This window comes from Anopheles darlingi, chromosome 3, assembly GCF_943734745.1.
Source record: "Anopheles darlingi chromosome 3, idAnoDarlMG_H_01, whole genome shotgun sequence".
NCBI lineage: Eukaryota > Metazoa > Arthropoda > Insecta > Diptera > Culicidae > Anopheles > Anopheles darlingi.
This window is the reverse complement of record NC_064875.1, coordinates 66,560,968-66,580,967: the sequence shown is the minus strand read 5'-3', so window position 1 is coordinate 66,580,967 and position 20,000 is coordinate 66,560,968. Positions and strand designations below refer to the sequence as shown.

Here is a 20,000-nt window from a genome sequence, read left to right as displayed (position 1 = left end):
ATCAGAAATTTTGTCCCTTTTATGGCCGAAAATTCAAATTTATAAAATCTACTTTATAAGTGGATTTAACGTTTAATAATAAATGTTTCAAGCGGAGCACGTACCTTGCAACAGTACGGAGGAGTGAAGTTCGGTTGATTTTTTGATCCAGAAATCATCTGCGCATGGAACTATTTGAAGTTTTATACATTAAGCCTTGACCATAAACCTCCATAAAATAGATTAGTGCTGCGCGATGAAACGGCGATCGATTTCGAATCCTGTGATCATTTTATTAATTGAATATTTGAATACCTAAAAAAGGTTATACGTTACATAAGTTATCATCATCATTAGATTGATAGCGTATGAAACTAGATGTGCAAATTGCTATTTAATTTTAAATCGATAAATTGGAATTATGGCAGCCAAAAGTTGACGTTTTTTTAAACAAATTCTTATCATATCGAATCAGGATCTCATAAAAGGATTCGCTATAGATTACCCCACAGAATAAATAATCATCAACCCATTGTCGTTAGTCGTTTTTGCTGGCGCTAACACCTAAACAGCCACCGAAAATTAATTAACCAAAAACCGCACAATCTTCTCTGTAGCTCCCCCGAGCTATCGTTATCTTTGAGTAAAAAGCCGCGACATCATCGTCCGACCTCCACCGTGCAAAACTTCTGCAATCTATCGATCATTCGCCCTTTACTGCCGTTTCCTGCTGTCACCGCTGGCACCATCCCGGCACCCAACGGCTCACGGTCTCGGTTTAACGGCGAGAGCAAACAGAAAATGCAATTAATTATTCTATAAAATAAAACTGGCCGAAATGTTTTTACAACCACCCCCCACCGAGAAGACCCCAGAAGCGCACAAAGTTCTTTGATCCTCCCGTCGAGCTTCCGTCGTTTGCTCACCTTACCACCTTGTACCGTGATCCATGACACCCCGCCTCTGTCTCTCCCTCCTACCACACGGCACGACGCCACGACGGATAATGGCGCATTTGTTTAGTCTCTTGATGAAATTCGGGAAATTATCGTTTCAACGATTACCATCCTCCTGCCTAGCTGCTCTTGGTGGTGGTGCTCTTCTTGCCGGTCCTTCCGGTGCTGGTTAAAAACCAACTCCCGCACGCCTTTCAGAATCACACTTTGCAGGGGACGAGAAGGACGGCGGCGACCTTCGGTTTCGGAAGCCACGTGTCGACGTGTCGCGCGCCCGTGACAGACGGATTCGGAGCGGGGCGAATAAAAACCAGGAAACACCAACCTCCACCGCCCACCATCATGGCCACGGACCATCGGGAAAATTAACTTCCATTCCAGTGGAAAACATCAACCCGGGGATGTACGGGTTTCGGGGTTTTCTTCTTCTTTTTTTAACTTTCTCTCATCAGCGCCACTCTGCGGTCTTCAGCGGCACGGTGTTCAGCATCCGGACCAACCGGCGAGACCGACTTCGTCCTGTAAACTCACTAGACGACTAGAGAGGTAAGGTAGAATTTAATTAAAAATTGTTTTAGCTTTTCACTGTTTATCGATGGTCGGTTCTGTTCTTCGTGTGAAGAGAGGTACTGCTGTGCTTTCGGTGGAGTAGCACAAGTCGCATTTGGATGTGGATTTGGCCAATGTATACTAAGCTTGTGTTTTTTTTTTTTTTTTGTTAAACTCCAAGTTATGAGTGTGATACTACTCTATAATTAACAAAATAGATTTATTCTACAAAGCATGTTGCCCAACATTTTAATGTTTCGCTTTTTTTTCACAGAAACAACGACAGGATCGTAACACAGATTGTATACCGTTTCTCACTGGGAAGCTCACCACCTGCTTCAACCTGCTTCGCACATTCAAAGGCCAAAGAAGAGTGGCCGCTCTCTTAACCAACCGAACGCCATCACCAAATAGCGCCATTAACATGAGCCCCTTCTTACGGCGCACTTCACTATGGTTGGAAATAGTTCAGCCCTTGCAGGTGTCCCTCATCACGCTGCCGCTGGTGTTCCGCTCGCTCATGATGCTTACCATCGATGCCAAGACCGAGCCTTTCGATCACCTTTTCTCCTCGGTAGCCATGCAGCTGAAAACGGGGAGCAGTGAATTAGTACCTTTGACTTGGCAACAGCTCCCATTTACCTAGCACACTCACCTCATAGTAAAGCTCACGACGTTTTTTACTTATTTCCGGATCGAAATCATACTCTTCCGTCTTGTGAATCAACGGTATGCCGGCGACATTGTTTTGGATGAAATCGGTCAGCAGCCGCACAACCGTTGCCTCCACTCGATGCTCAACCGTGGCCAACAGAACGATCGCACAAATCTGCAAACACACAGAACATCGATTAACAAACATTGCGCGAGATGATGACGTCGACGAGCGCCGCAGGTCGAACGATGAACTCACTATAACCACCAGCTTGGCCATCGTTTCACCTAAGCACCAACGCGGTATGCGATCCGTTCGCAAAGAACTTGCGACGCAAACTGTAGCATCGTCATTTAATGCCAAGTTTCAGCCAACCAACCAACGCCAGCCATCGAATCGGACCCCGCATCGACACTATTACGCCATCAGCCGGTCCGATTCGCTCACTCACCAGCACGCGGCCTCGCGCACATCAAGGTAGTAAAAAGTGGAGAGACCCCACCGCCGGCGACGACTAAGGCCCTCGCACCTGTTTGCACTACGCCTAGTAGTTCTCAAGAGGGTCTCAGGCGGCCATACGCAACTCAACCGGTCACCACTACCCCCCACAATAACACTACTAATGGCCGTTGCACCGAGCCACTGCAACCCGAAACCGGTCGATGCACCAGTCGCGCACACTGCCTTTCCATTTTTACCAACGCCTAAAACACCGTTCACATACATCCCGCCCCGGTGCCTCATTGTATCCGTGGAAAGAAGGAAAACAGCTGAATTTTCCACCAAATCGCTTCCCGAAGAGGCGCAAAGCGGAACGCACAGACAATGCGGAACCACCTGTGCGTAAGATGTACGAGGAAACCATCATCGAACGGGGAGACCCCCCACAGCCAGCCAACCAGCCAGCCAGTCGGTCGTACCAAGGCGCTACGATTCAAGTTGATTATGGGGCAAGCGATTGGATCATCTTTGGCCCGAAACGAAAGGTGGTGCGATGGCCAAGACACGGCAAGGTGTGTGCAGAAACGAGTCGGTAGACCAAATCACACATCAGTGAGTAGAGACCCCAAAAGCCGGGGTTAGTAGCCGAGATACGATCACAGCCAGTCAGTGGACGCTCTGACCTAATTTTCGATCATATATACTGGTGCGTCATCATACCGATGCCTTCCAAATTATAAATCCATGCAGCTTTCACCGTTTTTTTTATTTGTGAACAATAGGCAAGCAACGGACCATCCGGAATAATTGATCAACACGTTAAGATGTATTTTTGGCCCATTGGCGTTTGTTTGCAATCAAAATGTCAGCAATCGTAGCTCAGGGTTAATTTGAACAGTCAAATCCCTAAGATCAGTGGCTGCAAGGTGCAATCTTGGTCACGTGCTCAGTGCTAGATTATACAACATTAATCTAACTTCCTGCTACAGCTTTAATATGCTAAAAGACCTTGCCTTTAGCTCGCTAAACAACCGGCGAATGATCTCCAAAATAAAACCTGCTCAACCTTCACGCCCATGATCGCTTATGATCATCCGAGAAAACGGCCGAATCATGCACTGGTATGGAGACGTGAAATTTTAAACAGAGCTCGACTGATGACGATGACGATGACCATGAAACGTGCAATGAACACAGACGGAGGAGGCTGGATTTTCGGAAGCTTTTTTTTTGCTTCTATATCCCCGTCGACAACGCGGCGAGCGTGGTTCGAGGTTCGTCGCTTTATGCTTAACTCTCTGCGCCGCGTCGAACTCTCTGCGGTGAGATCGCTGCTGCTAGTGCTGCCTCTCGGCTGTTATGACCTACTGCCGCAACACTAACACTTAGCAGCAGCAGCCAGGAGAAGTGTTGTCGTTGAAAAGTGTACGATTCCCGGGGTATTGGGTCACTTTTGACCCAAAGCCGGTGCATTTCCTCTCCGTGGAAATGGTTGTCGATGATCGTCGATCGAGGAAATTCACCCACAGTCTCGGAGATAAGGTCGAGCGTCGTTGCACATGTTCGTAGATCGATCTTCGTAACACATACTACCGAACGGAACATGAAATACCTACTTTCACTTTTCTCCTCACCTGGCGACGTCACAACACGACGTATGCTTCTTAGGGCTCTGTTCCGTGGCTAACAATTAATTTTTTTTTTGAGAAAGATTTTTTTAATTAGTTTTATTGTGTTCATACAATTAAAGGGCTTTCCGTTGAAGAAATGGTCGCATTCATACAAAACGAAATTTACAATTTAATAAAGCAGTTTAGTATTGTGTGTTTCTAGGTCCTAACTATTTATTCCAGATAAATATAATTGATCATTTTAATCATAACAATAACAAAGACTACCTTCGATCTACTAGCGTTAAGATGTCCTCCGCTAGGGGGATCGCTATGACCGCAGCTATTCCCACCTGTGAGCCGTCGTTCACGAGGGTAGCCCCTCCACTCGATGGAAAGGAAAAAACCGAAAGTACGCGAGGCACGCGATCCCGAGGCCACGAAAGCCACTACAGACAACCACAAGCAACCACCGTGCTACTAGGCCAACGGCAGTTCCACCAAGTCCAGCCGAAGACGGCCAACCTGAGCCGATGATCAGCCCAGCACGCATTGCATGGTGGGAAGTCTTGAAAGCCGGAGGCAGGCAGCTACTGCGCACCCAACGATCATCAGCTCACACAAAGCCGCTGGTAACCTTATCTTCGTACAGTGTGGCGAACGGTGTTTCAGTTGTGATTCCCGTGAAGGTTGTCTTCATTCCGTGTCGTTAGACAACGCCTCACAACGCATCAGTTTGATCGTGTCGGAGTTGGACCTTGAATGCGAACGATCGTACCAGAGAGTTGAAGAGTTGCTGTTACGTGTTGATAGACCGCACCTTCACCAACAGTGAACCAATCGAGATACGCAATAGTGCCAAAGCCAGTGGAACCCGACGAGCCACAAAATGCACAAGTGTATCGCATGGTGCTTTACGGTACGTAGCGGGATTGGTGAAATTAACGAACCGTAGAAATACGGATGCGCGGTCCCTATAGGTGTGGATCATGGTACTGCTTTGAACTCGAGAGAGCCCAGGAAAGTGTTACAACCGCCTGCTCCCGGCCGATTAAGGTGTAGAAAGTGACCGAAGATTCCAGAACGGGGACACGGCCGTGTAATACATACACAATAGCTTCCAAAACAGCGACGTGAAACGGGCCCATAGGATTGTACTACCGCGCGGGAAAATGGTGGGGATACCGCGCGCTTGCATACCTGCCGTACTGCACGTCGACAGATTTCCTTGAAAGAGCCGCAAGCCATGCTGTTGCATAATCACGTGCGCCAACAACCGATCGCAGCTCGGTGGAATGAGTGTTCCCCACCCACCTCAAGTGTGATGTGATGTTTCTGTGTACTTTTCTGAAGCTATATTGCCAATTTTGACCTCTATTTCTCTTTTATTTTTGTTGTATAAATTATGATTTAAATTGCTACGAAAAAGCACAAAATTTACAATCCATCGGATACATTTGATGGAGCATTTTAGCTGGAAATGGTATCAATTTTATGATTGTATAACGATTTTCGTTTGTATTCCGTTTTGCAGATCCTTTCCCTGTTGTCTTTGGTAGTTATGCCAATGGCTCAGGCTACACTGCAACCGAAGGCACCTAACTTCCAGTACTTCGAAAGGTAAGCGCACTGTTCGGTGTGCGGATTGCAACTGTTTTATCGATCGTATCTTATTTCCCTTTCTTTTAGGCCAAAGTACCGGTACCCGTACTACGATGAGAACGGCAAGGGTAAACTGCTGTACGGCTATGGAGGTCCAGAATTATATCAATACAAGAGCTTCTCCCCCCTGGACGGTATCCACTGATGACGGGCAACGAAATGAAACTCTAAAATTCTGCAAAGTGTAGCGGAATACCGGTTCCTCGTTTTCGTGACGAAGGTGAAGCTCTAGCCCTCCGTTGGCACACATTAGTCAGTGGCAATGAGGTGTGACTCTACAGACCTTTTTTTTACATCAGCCCCCCACATCGGTGGCCGGATAACAGCAATGTTCAAAGACTTTATGTTAATTAGAGACTAGCAAAGTGTGCCAGGAGCACTGTGTGGGTTTACGGAGATAAGTGTATCTGTTACCAAATAGATGAAACTTGTTTTTAAAGAATCCTCTCGCTTTATTTCATTCCTGAGCCCTCCTGTTACACCCGCCTCTTTTGCGTTGAAATATAGAGAACGTTATTACCACGGATGAAGGCATCGCCGTACTTGTTTTTCAGCTGCCCATTTACGTACTCTTCCGTTTGATCCAGAGCGATATTCATGTACCCATCCAAGCATGCCAGCACACCTGCGGATGGAAGATAGATCGATCGATCGATAAATTCGATCCAAAAGGGAAAATGTATTTCCAACGCGTGTGTTACCTCTGTAATCGACGCCGCTGTTGAGCTTCACGACTACCGGTCGCCCGTGGATTTGGTTTATGAACTGAGATAACGCTTCCTTGCGCGACATTCTGCTGTATCTGTGGTAAGAAGGGTAGAGTATTAGAGTAAGGAACAGTTGAAAAATTAAGGAATATATGCACATTTACCTGCTATTTCTAGAGGAACAAAATCAAGAGCAAGCCAAAAGCCGCGTCCACGAAAATCAAAACACTGCTCGTCAAATTTGACAACCGCGTCCAAATATTGCTCAAAATATTGAGCAATTTCAGATCTGCTCGACATAAATTCGAACTGCTCGCCGAGAACACTTTTTTCCGTTATTCCCGGCAGACGCACTCAAAAATAAAAACTTTGTTTAAAAGGCTTCTCGTTTTCTATACTAGGTATAAATTACTTTATTTCTTAAATAAAATTCACAGGACTTCTTATTTAGTATTTGCCAAAATGTTTCCCTATCGCACCGTAATACCGCAAAGCCTTTGGCGAGTAACCGTTCCCTACAAGCGCGATGAGATTTTCTCCTCGGTAGCCAAACTGCCGCTGATAAGCTTCCCTCATTTGTCGGCCACGATTTGGATCGAACGGGATGTAGTAATTTCTCTCCTGTATCGGATGACCCGCCAGCAGATTGTGGAAGTACTTTACCACCGCGATCGCCTTCTCTGCCACACTTGCATCGTTCACCGGTCGCAAGTTACCGCGGGAAGGAGGATATTTGAAGTATTCAAACTTTTGCAAATCCAAATTATAATCGTACGGATTGTATGCACAATACACTGGCTGTTGCACTATTGCAAGCAATAGAACACACGCTAGAAGCTGTAAAGCACACCAAAATCGAATGAGAAACGGTTCCATTGTCCGAGAAGGATTTGCTTACACTTTTCAATGTGCACCACATTTCTAGGCCGCTCTTCTGCACGCGATCGATGTTGGTGTTTGAATGGAGCACGGATTTTGGCTAGCCAATAATGTCGTCCACTTGAATGCACTGATAGCCATCCCGGGGGCAGGGAGCAAGCACATTATAAAACTAGCCTAATTGGTATGCTCAACGGGTCCGGCTCGATACTCGATGTTGTTTTATGCGTTGTCCCGTTGCTTACCTTACGTCACATTAATTGAACTACGAATTCGTTTCCACATTGCTAAGCGCATAAGGGCCATGACGCATTTGACCGACATTTTCGGTAGTCTTACGATCCCGAACTATAAGGAACCCGTGAGTGTGCCTTCTCAAGGTTAAGGAAAGTTGAACGTGACTGTTTTTCATGAGTTTGCATGTGAAAGTTAGGCGGCAAACATGAACACATGTGATTCTTTCAATTTTTATTGATCTTTTTTGCACCGTTTGCCTCCCAAATTCTAGTGCACATAATGTTCCATTCTTCATTAATTCATTCACTCACTCTGTCTCTCGTGTCTCGAGAACTTTGCGCGCGCAGCTGCACTAGTAGGTCGATCATTGAGTAATTGTTTGTGTGTTTCAGGACCGGGAACTAACTTTAACACAAGATCAAACAAAGGAAATTCCGTGTTCGTTAACCTATCGAGAATGGACGTATTGCGCCCCTGTTCTGTCTGTCGCTTATTTAACACGTGATACGTCGGTACAAGAACAGTAATCTAATAGCATTATCGACCATATTTATATCACCCATATTAACGATGCTTGGGCTATGATAGCTGAGCTGACTGGGCTGGCTAGGCGTACGATGTTTAAGGTGTTGCGTGTACCCGTTTCGCTCCCGAATCGGCAACCTGTTCAGTTGGCCCAAGACATGAGCTCCTTCATATCCGGATCATCCTCTTCCGCCAAGGCTGTCGCTAGAGAGTTTACAATTCGTTGGTTAGAGTTTCGCTCGTTCACTATTGGGATTGATTTACCTTTCTTCTTCTCCTTCTCCTTGGTTTTGGTGGGTAACTCAGTGGAAGGAACTTCTGGTAACTCGTCGGCCTCTGGTTGCACACCGAGCAGCTCCTTATCCAGCTCCTCTTGCTCCAGCTCTTCCAACTCCTTCTCGAGCTCATCCTCGTCAATATCCTGACCGAAGCCGACCGCCGACGATACAGCGTTGGAGATTTCGTTCGCAATATCGTTCTGTTCCGCGATATCGTCCATCAGATCGTGCACATCGTCGATATTCCTGTGATGGACAATAAAGTGATCCGAAAGTGAGTACGAATAATGATCGCCCGGTGTACAATCACTTACATATCCTTGTGGGTAACCTTAAGCGCATCGGAAGCCTTCTTCATGGTCTTGAGCACTTCCGCATTTGTGTTTGCATTCTCCAGCGCCTCTCGCTGCATTTCGATCGTGGACAGAGTGCCATCAATTTGTTGCAGTTGCTTTTCGTATCGCTTCTTCCGTTTCAGTGCCTGGATTGCCGCTACAAAATAAAACGTCACACGTCCGTCCGGTGAGTCATCATCGCGCGTCGACCCACCCCCGTCTTCCACCCACTTACCTCGTTTGTTTTTGGTGCCATTTTTGCGAGCCGTGTCTATCTCCATTTCGATCTTTTTCTCCAGAAATTCTTCCTTCTTCGTCAGCATATTTTCGATGTCCCGCAGCTTCTGTATCGCTTCGCTGGGCGTTGGGGCCGGTTCGCCCTTCTTGCCCGAGAACAATTTTCCGAAGAAACTCATCCTGGACCTGCGGCGCCAGCAGCCCCACACAAAAAGAGACCACAAAGATATCATAAACAAACCGTCTGGGGCAAGGATTTGGCTGCTCCCTGTTCCCCCCGCCGGAGGCACTACTTACCGTGTGTAACTGTTAGGACACCACTAATTTCACGAACCAGCACAGGCTCGATATAAATAAGAGAACGGGCTAATTAAAACTTTGCGAGAAACTTGTGTCTCGTTCTTCGTTTTTCTTCTGCGTTTTCTACGAGAAGGCCAGATGCGTCATCCTTGGAGGCTTTGACAATACCCAGATAGCCAACCACAGCCCAGGAATCAAAAGTGGTCGTATTGCGGTCATATAAAAATACAATTTATTCAATCACAATTCCGGTAAATCGGTTCGTTCTATGAATACAAAAATAGATATATCGTTACAAATCAGTATTGCTTTCACTAATTTAAGGCAGTATTGTTGCTCATAATCGTCCCTAGTTCACCAGGGCATACGTCGGCGGCTGGTACATGCGCTGGAACATTCTCACGAACCTGAGGAAGAACAGAAACATCCTTAGCTTATTTAAAATACCGACAATCCGGTGATCATTACTCACAGCAATAAGCAGAAACACATAAAGTAGACACTCGCCGTGATGAGATTGAATGCGCCCGGATACCACGAGAGGGTACTTTTGTACACATAAGTGTACAGGGGCGCCGATGCCAACGGCGTCAACGATTCGATGGAAGTGGTCAGGGAGAAAATCTTTCCAATATCGCTCGGTGTTGCCGTTGTCGAAATAACGGCACGGCTCATCGGTCCTGCAATTCCTTTCATGAAGGACACCCCGATACCAACATAAAGTTGCCACGATTCGGTGGCAATTGCGTGGATTGAGCTGTTGAACACGTAACAGCAATATCCGAGTGCCGCTAGGACAGCATCGGACGGTGTAAACAGTTTTCTGATAACATACAGTCCCCCCGTATTTCCAAAGATCATGCAAGCGATGCTGGTGGCATCGAAGAAAGAGTAATCCTTCACCGTCCATCCGAATTGTTCACGCAGGAACAACAAATACACCGTTTGTGTACCATCTGTAAAAAAAGAGTATAGCGGATGAGAATAAGTTACATGCACAAAACCATTTGCAATTTTCTTATCGGTGACCTACCCATCGCAAGAATGTTGAGTCCTAGAGCTGCTATCGTTAGCCAAATGATGAGCCGATCATAATTCGGCCGACGCTTAAAGCATGTTTGCGTGAGCTCCGTTACCAAATCCCAACGGAACAGTTCACGTATTTTGCTATTAGCTACTCCGAGATCGTTCGGTTTAATGCTTTCTTCGATGAAAAAATATATGTACACCAAAGCGAGAAACACCGATACGGCCCCGGCCGTAAATACCGTACAGGCATTAGTCCAGCGCAGAATAAAACTACTGCTTAGCGTTCCTATTAGGAGTCCTGCGAATATTGAGGCTTCCAAAAATGCCATCCTGCAAAAGAAAACGGGCAACAAGGCGAGCTGTAATCATGGTCGGTGCAGGATAGTAGACGCAAGAGCTCTACTAACTTCATGGCACGATTGCTTTCCGTCGTGATGTCTGCAATGTAGCAAAAGATCACCGTTATCAGGGCGCAGGTACCGCCGGTCAGGGCCGTCGTGACGGAGGCGAGAATGTAGAACCACGGGTTGATGGCGATGCGCATGGAAAGGAAGCTGATGAGCGCCACGATCGCGTAGGTGAGGAACGTTCCCGTGAAGCAAGCTATAAGAACCGGTTTCCGACCGTATCTATCGGACCACGGACCAATCAGCATACTGCACAGTGCCGGAACGATCGACTCGACTAAAGATTTCGCCATCAAAATGTTTGCCGAGTACGGTTGCACCTGTTTCTCGAGATCCTTAACTTCCTTCGTTTCATTTTCCGTTCCGAGCTGCGCACAAAGCGATTCATTCTTTCCCAGCGTAACCGTACACGTTTGGTAGACGATCTGGTTTGCAAATACGGCCGCTGTAAAAGACAAACAAACGGGAGTGAATTCACCCCTATCGCACTCGAGCGAACAACTGAATTACCTGAGACGTTCCAAGCGAAGAAAATCAGAAGCACGGCTGGTTCTATGGTGATCAGCTTAGGCCTCTGTTCCGGACCAGCGGAACGCTCCACGGTGGAAGCCGAATCGTCTTCATTTTCAGCCATTGTTGTGAATGTGAACAGACCGCCGCGGATTTCAGCTTGATGAAGTCGCTTTATTCGTGCTCAAGCAGACTCAAAATTTGTCTGCCTTCCGTGGCGGTTATCTTTTGTACACTGGTTTACCGCCGTTTACCGCCTCATGTGGAGGACCAGAAACAAAAATCACACAGCTTCACGCAGGAGTATGTAATGCTCGTCCAAATGCTTTGTGTAAGCTTCCCACTCGACTGTTTTTTCAAGGATGTCCAAGTCCAGCCCTTATTATCGCACTCCACTACCGAGTCGATGCCCACGATGACTCAAACAACGAGGCACACAAAGCGGTTCGTAGAACGTTCGCACAGCGATCTGAGAGGACCGAGAGAGCGATCTTGATCGCGTTCGCAGTAGCCCGAGACAAAATATTACTGTGTCAACTAGTAGTAAAGGGCGGTAACAATTTTGCACTTCACGCACCAGTTCGTAACGATGCAAAGCTCAGCTGGTGGTATGGGATGATACTGATAACGTGCCGTGGACGGGGTCTTTTCTTATCACTCGCACAATTATCCCGAAGGACGCTAAAACCAATAACAAAACAACGCAATTTGCCAGCTGACAGCTGCCCCGCAGCGCCAGCCGATCAGCTGATTTCCAGCAACAACACGCACTGAAATTTGAAATGGAACATGAAATGAGACGAACGGAAACCTTTTTTGCATAGTTTGGGATTTATTGATGGCGAAAATCAGACTCATGCTCCGAAATATACACTGTACGGAACTCAAAGTAGCAGCTCTGGCTGGGAAAATCGACGGACAAGTTGGGCGATACCACTGAAAATGCAATGGATGAACAGCACACGCGGTGGCGTATATTAGTCTGCACTTCTACTTCGCAGCGAATAACGGTTATACTTACATCATCAACACGAATCCCAAGATGAAGATGCCTGAAGCTACAAAATTGAACATCGCGGGGGCTGTTTGAATGGTCATGTCGTAAATGTACGTGAACAGCGGAGCAGATACCAGCGGCACGATAGCCGTTAGCGAGAGTGCCATAGAGAAAAACTTGGCCATATCGCCTGCAGGAAGGATGGTGGAGCAGACAGTCATTAGGGCGGCTCCATCGGTGCCCTTCAGAACCGTTAGCGAGGTAGCAAGATACAGCATCCATCCGTTGTTTGCGAATCCCATAATGGCCGAGTCAATCGCATAGCTGGCAATAGATACCAGCGCAATGGTGGTGTCAGAGCAGCGCAGAACCTGCAATCATACAATTCGAATGTAATCCGACAGCGAGCTTCAAAACCTCATAAGTTGCACGCACCTGTTTTAACACCGGAATGCCAACAACATTACCCAGTATGATGATGAGTATATCGGTGAACTGAAAGTATGTAAACTGCTTCAAATCCCAACCGAACGTTCGCCTAGTGTACATGTAGAAAATGCCTCCGGTGCCTCCAGCAAACTCCGTCAGCGCCGTAAGAATAACGACGGCCCACAATATCTCGCGCACATAGCCGGACCGCTGCATAAACAGCGTACTGGAGAGTTCACGAACTCGATTTAAAGAAAAGAGATCGCGCATCTTTTCACCCACGCCAGTGCTGGTGGTCAGGATAATGCTATCCTCGGTGAGGAAAATAACGTGCACCATCGCCAAGACGATCATGGTGGTCGCGATCGCGAAAGTGATTGCTACGTTCAACCACTCCAGGATGTAGCTGCTGGAGAGAAAACCAACCAAAGCCCCGATCATCATTGCCGCCTCCATGAAGCCCATCCTCATCGTTCGGTTCTGCTCAGTCGTTACATCGGATAGGTAGCTGAATGCGGCCGCGGTTATCACGGTCATTCCGCCCAGAATTGCGAACGGAAGATAAGCGGCGGTGTAGTACCAAGGGCTCACGGTGACCCGCATCGATAGGAAAGCAAGCAAAGTCAGTAGAGCATACGAACAAAGAACTCCTGCAATGATAGCGGTCAGCTGGATAGGATCCTTCCAAAAAATGGAAGCTTACTGCCGTATACACACCGGAACTTGCGATGAGCAGGGTTGGCTTTCGGCCATACCGATCGGACCAAGCCCCAAGCAGTAGAGCACTCAACACCGGAACTACCGATTTAATGATAACGATCGTCATCGTCACATTGGCCGCGATCGGTTGGACTTGCGTTTCAATGATCTTACGTTCCGTCGAGTTCACGTCACTGCTCAATACCTGGCAGGCGCCCTTTTCGAATCCTTCGCTGACACACGTCTCGATGATGATGTGGTTCGCAAGGACAACCTCTGCAAAAGATGAATGAATGCACTAACTAGTTCACGGTCGATCAACACAATTTGTTCACACTACCCCACCTGTGAGGCTCATGGCAAAGCACAGCAGGAGCAGGGCCGGTTCGAAGCTAATGTACTGGCTCTGTTCTCGCCACCGTGCCGCATTCTGTAGCCTGAGCTGACTTTCCTTCGCAAAGGTGTCCTCCTCCCCACTGGAGTAGACACTGTCCGAGCGACCTTCCTCCATGGTGATCACCGTTACACTGATTCCTTTGCCCGGGGACCACCGGATGCTGCAAGACGAACTGTAGCGTTCCCGGGCCCACCAGTAGGTTATCAAAATAGCGCCAAATATATGTTCGTTTTTTATTGGGTTCTTGATACAGATCATGCGTGACGATCCTCTCAGGCACGAGGCTGGCCGGTGTGGAAGGTCTTACAGGGCCGCCCAACGGTCAGCCAGCCTTATTTTTGATACATCAATTCATCAGCTCATAATTATGTTGTAACACTCTGTTTTTACAGAAATCCGTCGATAGGTAAATGTGTGTATATGTATGATTCTCTTCAACAAAGTGCGACTCATTCTGAGCTCAAGTGCTATCAGCAAGTGCCATTGTTTGTGCTCGGCAATAATTCCTTATGTTCAACAGGTTCTTTTTCAGGTGATCGCATCGGGTCAAAGCAATCGATGGAGCCGGCCGTGTTCTGGTAGCGTGTGGTTACGAAATAAATAGATGGTCACGGTTCCTCCATTAAGAACCGATCGTTTAATGCCATCATTCAGTCATGTCATTCTGTGCCACGGTACCTTGCTATCGCACTCCGGTGTGCTTGATCTCCCTTAGCGATCGACATTGATCAGTTGCATGTTGACCTAGAATGCTGTTATTGCAATTGTCGTCGCTTTCCACTATCTGAGCACATACTTGACATTCCTATCATCTCTTTATCCTGGATGTCTCGGCCACTTGCCTAGAAAAGTGTTGCCAGCATCGCATTAACCGATATTCCCAAAGTTTGCTTGTGAACAAGCATTCAAATTCAACTCAATCCTAAGATAACTTGTACCGCTGCCGACCGTAGCACAGCGGTTTCATACGCCACATTCTTTCCGCACAAAGAAAGAACCAACTTTGCCCGGCCACACAGTGACGGATGATGCGTGCATGGCAGCGAGTATGGCTTGCACCTTCTACTGCACCAGGCATCTCCCCACTCGAGCGATCACATTATCAGGAGGTTCATCCAACCATTCATTGTATTGGTAATTGGTCGTAATTACCCCCTGCCGCGCCTCCACGACGCACCAATCGCGATAATAATTTACAGCGCGTTTCGCTTCGGCGCGACCTACAACCGAAAGGGAGATACGGGTATTAACACCTGTGTGGGAGAGAGAGGCTGTTGTTGTTACCCCTTCCGATTTCACAATTGTATGGGCTTGTGATAATTTAAGTTTAGGCTTCCACCGGCAGTCGATCGTGGAGAGTCGGTGGAGGCGCATCATCACTCGTAGGTACCACGTGCAGTATTGCGATTGCGACGATTAGCGCGGTAACGCTTTTCCGTCAACAGAGCGGCTGGTATAGACGCGATCAAGTTGATTCAACAGTTCAACCGAAGCAAAACGTAACACATTGTGGTGGATTCGTTTCCGATATCGATAATGATCGCCCGGCGTTGAGCGGGATAGCCGACGCTGGCGAGCGTGCTACTTATGCTGCCAGCATTACTCTGTTCCACGATTCTTGTGCGTGTGGACGGTGCAAGCAGTACACGCTGACGCTGAGGTGACTAAATGATTTCGATTGTTTTCGGTCAAATCATCAAAACAAGTACCGTGCGTGTGATTCATCCGCATCTCCATCGCCTCGAGAGAGAGAGAGAGAGAGAGAGAGAGAGAGAGAGAGAGAGAGAGAGAGAGAGAGAGAGAGAGAGAGAGAGAGAGAGAGAGAGAGAGAGAGAGAGAGAGAGAGACGCGCAACTTATTCTCTATCAAGGTAGAGTCAACGGGTACCGTAAGTTTGTGCGAAGATAACATTGCCCCCCCCGTGATAGCGCGATAAAGTCGCGTTCACTCAACGTGACACGCGGATACACTGTTGAAGCAAGTGGAAGCCAGTGCCTTAGTTTGGAAGGTGCGCGCGGTGTAGGATTAGTGCCGTAGACTGCAAATCCACATCATGAGAGTCGCCACGCGAAAAAGACAAACCGACCTTTACAGCAGTGATGAAGATACGCCGCTGCTTGCAACACCATCGCAATCATCGTCGAATCAACCGCACCAGCCAGAGGACACCACGATACCGTCAGTCGAAACAATGGGAAGCACAGAAACTGCGGCCACGGAACGTAGTTGTTCCTTCGAACCTATTTTGGTGCTCATGTGTTTCGGTCTAAGTGTATCAGGTACGTTCGACCATTGTTTAGTGCATTGTGGACACAGTTCGCTGTCCACCTTTTTATCATCTTTCTCGCTGTCTGTCGCAAATTGGGTATGACTTGCAAAATTTGGTTATTTTTGACTCGCATTGTTGCGTTTTTTTTTTCCTTCAAGGAATTGTACTGGCGGATCAAATCATCTATCAGTCGTGCGTCGTTACGCTGGGCTATGACCGACAGCTGTGTGCCCAGTTGGGCACGAAAAGTAACTCGTCGGATGTGGCCAACCTGGAAACGATCGTGCAACCGTACGCGGCCCGGATCGGAATGATGAACACGATTCTAATGTCGGTACTGCCGGCCCTCTGTGCGCTGCTCATGGGACCATGGTCGGATAAGTATGGGCGCAAACCGGCAATGATAATGCCGGCCGTCGGTTACATCACAACGTACGTCATGATCGGAATACTGTCGGTCCTATCGAAACACTATCTGGTCGATCCGTGGTGTTACGTCGTGGCGCACATCCCGGCGGCCATGCTCGGTGGTAGTACCGTTTTGATGGCTGCCATCTTTAGTTACCTAACGGACGTGACGACGGAAAAGAACCGCACGGTACGGATCGGTATCCTGCAAGCGTGCACCATGCTCGGTGCATTCGTGGGATTGCTATCGAGCAGCTTCATCCTACAGTTGACCAGCGTACCGACGATGTTCTTCCTAGCCGCTGGCTCGATGGCCGCTAGCTGCGCCTTTCTAAACTATTACCTCGAGGACAGTATCCAACCGGACCCGGAAATGGTGCACCGGCAGCTACGGGAAATCTTCCGCCTCAGCCATCTGAGTGATCTGTTGAAGACGTTCTTCAAAAAGCGATCCGCTTACGATCGCGGAATCGTATGGCTGACGATCGCGGTCGGTGTCGTGACAGTGTTGGGCGCGGGAGGAGGTACGGTATTTTTCCTCTACACTCGGCGCGTCTTCAGCTGGACGATACAGGACTTTACCATCTGGCAGGCGGTTGAGCTGCTATCGATCGTTGCCGGTAATGTGATCGGTATTTCGCTGCTAAAAACGCTACTCAAACTGCCCGATGTGTGGCTCGCTTTGCTGTCTGTGCTGAACTACGCGATCGATGCGCTTATCAAGGGCCTGGCACGGCACGGATGGCAGCTGTTCCTAGCCACCGGTGTTACACCACTGAAGGCAACGGAAGGGGCCGCCCTGATGGCGATCTGTTCGGCCATCATCCCATCGGGCGAAATCGCCAAATTCTACTCGATCGCGATGGCTATGACGAACACGGTTTCACTCGCATCGGCCCCACTGTTCACCTACATCTACAACACGACCGTGGCGACGGATCCGGAAGTGTTCAACTTTGTCGCGTCCGGCATCTTTTCCATCAACGTCATCTTTGTGGGGTAAGTTGCTTGAGATTCGGCCTGCAGCACGACGACGCATTAACACCCACCCCCCCATGATTTATGCTTTGCTTTCTTCACTTGTCCCAGAATCATTGCCGTGCTGCTGCGCAAGAGGAGAACGACACAGATCACTCCGTTGTTTGATCAAGATAGTGAAATCGTAACGTGAGCGTGAGCTTAGGCTGCTTAGCACCTGGCCATACGGACACACCAAGCGTCCACGTGGAGGAGGATGATTCCAGTGGCAATTATGCTAGTCATGTTTGAATAGAGTAATTTTAAATAAAAGCGGAGTAAGGGTCAAAGATATTCCGTGTGTTTGGACCAACGGTGTGCGTTTTTGTGTTAGTTATTGATTGTTGCACAATTTAATTTGCATCCAACGGGTTGTGACTCATTTGACACGCTGCCGAACGCTCGTGACTCATCGTTGCACGGAATGCTTATCAAAGGTTGTCAAACACAGTCATTATCTTTATTGATTGCTTTATTTTCTATCTCTCGCAAAACATTAATTGGTCAGAAAAGGAAAAACACGGTACACAAAAGAGTTCAATAGCGTAAACAGTGGGCGATGTAACTTTGCGTCCTTAGTGGCATAACATAAACTAATAGTCCAATCGTCCGTAAACGGTATTCATTTGCTAACAGTCACGGCCTAGAATATCAATCATTAAAAAGCTAGAACGTCAAAAAGCATCGCGACAAAACAGCTAAGGTGTAAAATTGCAATTGTAAGAAATTCAACACGAAGAATAGAAAGGAATTAGATTAAGAAAGTTCGCAAACGCCACTTTTCCCCGTTCCTTACTGAACCACTTCGTTGGCCTTCCGTTCCAGTACGCCAATCACTTTAGCGAGATCGCAGTCTTTGGCTATCTTGGCGTACTTTACCTTGCGCACCTCGGGCAGCGTTAACCAGAACGGTACGAGCTGAGCAATCAGCCGTATGTGCTCCTCCAGCTCTAGCAGCGTCAGCTTGCCCCGATAACTGTTTTCGATCTTCACCAGTGGTGTCTCCAGTGGAAGCACATTTTTACGCTCGGTCACGAAAATGTTTCGCAAATGGCGTGCCAGCTCAGGCAGCCGCCCGTACTTGATGGCTTCCTTCTCCTGCGATGGCCTTCTGGTCATCTGATCCAGTGCTTTCGCGGCCTGTTTGGCACGGATCTTCTCCAGCAGTGCTTTGGGGATGTTCTTAAACACATCGTACTCGGCGAGCGATGTGGTCGGTGCTGCTGCTGCTGGTTGTTCCTCTTTCACATTGGCCGATGGATTTTTGGTTTGCGTATCAGTCTCACTAAGCGCGAGTGTAGCGGTGGCCGCAATCGTCGCCTCTTTCTGTTTCTTCTCCTCCAAACGCTGCAGTGCCCGTTCGATCGGAGTAGCACAATTAAACAAATTCCGGGCCGTCGACAGCACATCCCTGGCGGACGAGAATTTCTCGACATTTGGGGGTTTTGGAAGCTCCGCCTGTTCAATGTCGGGACAGCTTTCAAGATCGAAATCCATATGCCAACGAACAATCTTCTCCCGATCAACCGTTAGTGGCGGTTCGTGTGCTCGGAGGAACGCCTCGTGTGCATCTTTCACCTTCTCCAGCAGCAACCGATGAAAGCGATGCTGACGATCTAGCATAACCTGCGGGTTCATTGCTTGGCCTTGAAGCGTACGCAAGAAGCTGGCATCTTCGTCTTTCTTCCCTTCACCGATCGCAGCTTCTACCTTCGGTTGTATCACGAGCTGGTAGGTTTCGTGCTTCGTTGCCGAACCGTAGTTCTTTGTCAGTTCCTGGGTCAACACGTACGCCCCTCCCGGATAAAGATGCTGTATCTGGGCAAGGTGCGATTCGAAAAAGTTCTTCCTTGCCATACGCTGTACCGCCGGTTTTAGCTTCTTGAAGGTGATCTGCTCTTTGCGATTGTGGAACATCGATATCACCGTATCGATGCATTTGAACAGCTCCAGCAACGAGCGGTACTTGTACGGCAGATGCAATGAAGGCGGTCCAGCAATGGCCAGCGCATGGAAACGCTGGTATGCGGGCACCTTCTTCGGGCTCGCCATAATGGGTGTGGCAGCCGACGCCTCCTTGATGGGGCTCATTAGCTCAGCCAGACGCGACTTCGGTGTGATGTTCTTCGAAGGTGACGCCGCGCTCTTGGTCGGCGTTTTCAGTATTTTCGTTGGCGACATGTACGTTTTCTTCGGGCTGTAAATGGGATACATCATTAAATGCCATGTCGCGCGCTGCTCTTGATTGTTGCTGAAACCTACCTGACCATCACTTCCACCTCGAGGGAGTTGAATTCCTTTAGATTTTTGGCCGCCGTACTTGGACTAGCGGGTGCTTTAAGCGGCTGCTTTCCCTCCAGACGCTCCTGTTCCATACGTTTCAGTTCCTTCATCCCATCCTGAACGGCCTTAAGCTTTGCCTTCAGATCCGGCAGCCGCGGATGGCTCAGCAGCTTGCCACGTATCTCTTCGGCCGTGAGGCTATCCT

General features: G+C 48.2%; 9 protein-coding genes across 10 annotated transcripts in view; 2 read left to right on the top strand and 7 right to left on the bottom strand.

Moving 5' to 3' along the window:
* Nucleotides 1–1,852: 1,852 nt before the first annotated feature.
* Nucleotides 1,853–2,418, bottom strand: LOC125955730 (uncharacterized). Its single transcript, XM_049686873.1, has 3 exons — nt 2,398–2,418; nt 2,140–2,313; nt 1,853–2,070 (listed from the first exon to the last, which is right to left on the bottom strand). The coding sequence occupies exons 1-3, from the start codon at nt 2,416–2,418 to the stop codon at nt 1,936–1,938; spliced, it is 330 nt and encodes a 109-aa protein (XP_049542830.1). The 3' UTR covers nt 1,853–1,935.
* Nucleotides 2,419–4,596: 2,178 nt separating this feature from the next.
* Nucleotides 4,597–6,243, top strand: LOC125957365 (uncharacterized). The gene is made up of 3 exons (XM_049690022.1): nt 4,597–5,109; nt 5,725–5,810; nt 5,880–6,243. The coding sequence occupies exons 1-3, from the start codon at nt 5,080–5,082 to the stop codon at nt 5,995–5,997; spliced, it is 234 nt and encodes a 77-aa protein (XP_049545979.1). The 5' UTR covers nt 4,597–5,079; the 3' UTR covers nt 5,998–6,243.
* A 43-nt stretch (nt 6,244–6,286) lies between these two features.
* LOC125957741 (U6 snRNA-associated Sm-like protein LSm6) lies at nt 6,287–6,805 on the bottom strand. Its single transcript, XM_049690629.1, has 3 exons — nt 6,724–6,805; nt 6,554–6,654; nt 6,287–6,477 (listed from the first exon to the last, which is right to left on the bottom strand). Exons 2-3 carry the CDS (start codon nt 6,642–6,644, stop codon nt 6,329–6,331), a joined length of 240 nt encoding a protein of 79 aa, XP_049546586.1. The 5' UTR covers nt 6,645–6,654; nt 6,724–6,805; the 3' UTR covers nt 6,287–6,328.
* A 160-nt stretch (nt 6,806–6,965) lies between these two features.
* Nucleotides 6,966–7,700, bottom strand: LOC125957790 (uncharacterized). The gene is made up of 2 exons (XM_049690706.1): nt 7,458–7,700; nt 6,966–7,396 (listed from the first exon to the last, which is right to left on the bottom strand). Exons 1-2 carry the CDS (start codon nt 7,476–7,478, stop codon nt 7,007–7,009), a joined length of 411 nt encoding a protein of 136 aa, XP_049546663.1. The 5' UTR covers nt 7,479–7,700; the 3' UTR covers nt 6,966–7,006.
* Nucleotides 7,701–7,907: 207 nt separating this feature from the next.
* Nucleotides 7,908–9,496, bottom strand: LOC125957789 (charged multivesicular body protein 4b). 2 transcript variants are annotated; one of them, XM_049690705.1, is made up of 5 exons: nt 9,348–9,496; nt 9,049–9,236; nt 8,793–8,970; nt 8,465–8,724; nt 7,910–8,404 (listed from the first exon to the last, which is right to left on the bottom strand). In XM_049690705.1, exons 2-5 carry the CDS (start codon nt 9,227–9,229, stop codon nt 8,343–8,345), a joined length of 681 nt encoding a protein of 226 aa, XP_049546662.1. In that variant the 5' UTR covers nt 9,230–9,236; nt 9,348–9,496; the 3' UTR covers nt 7,910–8,342. The 2 variants fall into 2 exon arrangements, with proteins under 2 accessions (XP_049546661.1, XP_049546662.1); XM_049690704.1 differs by lacking the exon at nt 9,348–9,496 and having other exon boundaries at nt 7,908–8,404; nt 9,049–9,251.
* A 63-nt stretch (nt 9,497–9,559) lies between these two features.
* LOC125957788 (proton-coupled folate transporter-like) lies at nt 9,560–11,977 on the bottom strand. The gene is made up of 5 exons (XM_049690703.1): nt 11,297–11,977; nt 10,787–11,231; nt 10,384–10,709; nt 9,823–10,306; nt 9,560–9,757 (listed from the first exon to the last, which is right to left on the bottom strand). The coding sequence occupies exons 1-5, from the start codon at nt 11,418–11,420 to the stop codon at nt 9,700–9,702; spliced, it is 1,437 nt and encodes a 478-aa protein (XP_049546660.1). The 5' UTR covers nt 11,421–11,977; the 3' UTR covers nt 9,560–9,699.
* Nucleotides 11,978–12,122: 145 nt separating this feature from the next.
* LOC125957516 (proton-coupled folate transporter-like) lies at nt 12,123–13,932 on the bottom strand. The gene is made up of 5 exons (XM_049690269.1): nt 13,767–13,932; nt 13,440–13,697; nt 12,729–13,372; nt 12,318–12,664; nt 12,123–12,232 (listed from the first exon to the last, which is right to left on the bottom strand). The coding sequence occupies exons 1-5, from the start codon at nt 13,930–13,932 to the stop codon at nt 12,181–12,183; spliced, it is 1,467 nt and encodes a 488-aa protein (XP_049546226.1). The 3' UTR covers nt 12,123–12,180.
* Nucleotides 13,933–15,798: 1,866 nt separating this feature from the next.
* Nucleotides 15,799–17,806, top strand: LOC125958117 (proton-coupled folate transporter-like). Its single transcript, XM_049691244.1, has 3 exons — nt 15,799–16,097; nt 16,246–17,494; nt 17,585–17,806. Exons 1-3 carry the CDS (start codon nt 15,872–15,874, stop codon nt 17,664–17,666), a joined length of 1,557 nt encoding a protein of 518 aa, XP_049547201.1. The 5' UTR covers nt 15,799–15,871; the 3' UTR covers nt 17,667–17,806.
* A 68-nt stretch (nt 17,807–17,874) lies between these two features.
* The window catches only part of LOC125958116 (DNA replication factor Cdt1), a 2,860-nt gene continuing 734 nt past the window's right edge, over nt 17,875–20,000 (bottom strand). Inside the window, exons 1-2 of the mRNA XM_049691243.1 lie at nt 19,775–20,000; nt 17,875–19,709 (exon numbers count right to left, since the gene is read on the bottom strand). The exon at nt 19,775–20,000 is cut by the window's right edge and continues 734 nt beyond it. Of these exons, the coding sequence (XP_049547200.1) occupies nt 18,305–19,709; nt 19,775–20,000 (1,631 nt within the window). The 3' untranslated portion in view covers nt 17,875–18,304. The remainder of the gene's footprint in view (nt 19,710–19,774) is intronic.

Excerpts from the sequence above, each read along its gene's own strand:
- LOC125955730 (XM_049686873.1), bottom strand. The coding sequence starts at position 2,418 with ATGGCCAAGCTGGTGGTTATA. Across the intron at positions 2,314-2,397 it reads TGGCCAAGCTGGTGGTTATA|ATTTGTGCGATCGTTCTGTT; the intron begins GTGAGTTCATCG and ends GTGTGTTTGCAG. Across the intron at positions 2,071-2,139 it reads GTCGTGAGCTTTACTATGAG|CTGCATGGCTACCGAGGAGA; the intron begins GTGAGTGTGCTA and ends CCCCGTTTTCAG.
- LOC125957365 (XM_049690022.1), top strand. The coding sequence starts at position 5,080 with ATGCACAAGTGTATCGCATGGTGCTTTACG. Across the intron at positions 5,110-5,724 it reads GTATCGCATGGTGCTTTACG|ATCCTTTCCCTGTTGTCTTT; the intron begins GTACGTAGCGGG and ends TCCGTTTTGCAG. Across the intron at positions 5,811-5,879 it reads AACTTCCAGTACTTCGAAAG|GCCAAAGTACCGGTACCCGT; the intron begins GTAAGCGCACTG and ends CCTTTCTTTTAG.
- LOC125957741 (XM_049690629.1), bottom strand. The coding sequence starts at position 6,644 with ATGTCGCGCAAGGAAGCGTTATCTCAGTTCATAAACCAAATCCACGGG. Across the intron at positions 6,478-6,553 it reads CAGCGGCGTCGATTACAGAG|GTGTGCTGGCATGCTTGGAT; the intron begins GTAACACACGCG and ends TTCCATCCGCAG.
- LOC125957790 (XM_049690706.1), bottom strand. The coding sequence starts at position 7,478 with ATGTGGTGCACATTGAAAAGT. Across the intron at positions 7,397-7,457 it reads TGTGGTGCACATTGAAAAGT|CTTCTAGCGTGTGTTCTATT; the intron begins GTAAGCAAATCC and ends TGTGCTTTACAG.
- LOC125957789 (XM_049690705.1), bottom strand. The coding sequence starts at position 9,229 with ATGAGTTTCTTCGGAAAATTGTTCTCGGGCAAGAAGGGCGAACCGGCC. Across the intron at positions 8,725-8,792 it reads AAGGTTACCCACAAGGATAT|GAATATCGACGATGTGCACG; the intron begins GTAAGTGATTGT and ends TGTCCATCACAG. Across the intron at positions 8,405-8,464 it reads GGAGAAGGAGAAGAAGAAAG|CGACAGCCTTGGCGGAAGAG; the intron begins GTAAATCAATCC and ends TAAACTCTCTAG.
- LOC125957788 (XM_049690703.1), bottom strand. The coding sequence starts at position 11,420 with ATGGCTGAAAATGAAGACGATTCGGCTTCCACCGTGGAGCGTTCCGCT. Across the intron at positions 10,710-10,786 it reads GAAAGCAATCGTGCCATGAA|GATGGCATTTTTGGAAGCCT; the intron begins GTTAGTAGAGCT and ends TTTCTTTTGCAG. Across the intron at positions 10,307-10,383 it reads ACTCAACATTCTTGCGATGG|ATGGTACACAAACGGTGTAT; the intron begins GTAGGTCACCGA and ends CTTTTTTTACAG.
- LOC125957516 (XM_049690269.1), bottom strand. The coding sequence starts at position 13,932 with ATGGAGGAAGGTCGCTCGGACAGTGTCTACTCCAGTGGGGAGGAGGAC. Across the intron at positions 13,698-13,766 it reads CTTTGCCATGAGCCTCACAG|AGGTTGTCCTTGCGAACCAC; the intron begins GTGGGGTAGTGT and ends CATCTTTTGCAG. Across the intron at positions 12,665-12,728 it reads GCATTCCGGTGTTAAAACAG|GTTCTGCGCTGCTCTGACAC; the intron begins GTGCGTGCAACT and ends GTATGATTGCAG.
- LOC125958117 (XM_049691244.1), top strand. The coding sequence starts at position 15,872 with ATGAGAGTCGCCACGCGAAAAAGACAAACCGACCTTTACAGCAGTGAT. Across the intron at positions 16,098-16,245 it reads TTTCGGTCTAAGTGTATCAG|GAATTGTACTGGCGGATCAA; the intron begins GTACGTTCGACC and ends TTTTCCTTCAAG. Across the intron at positions 17,495-17,584 it reads ATCAACGTCATCTTTGTGGG|AATCATTGCCGTGCTGCTGC; the intron begins GTAAGTTGCTTG and ends CACTTGTCCCAG.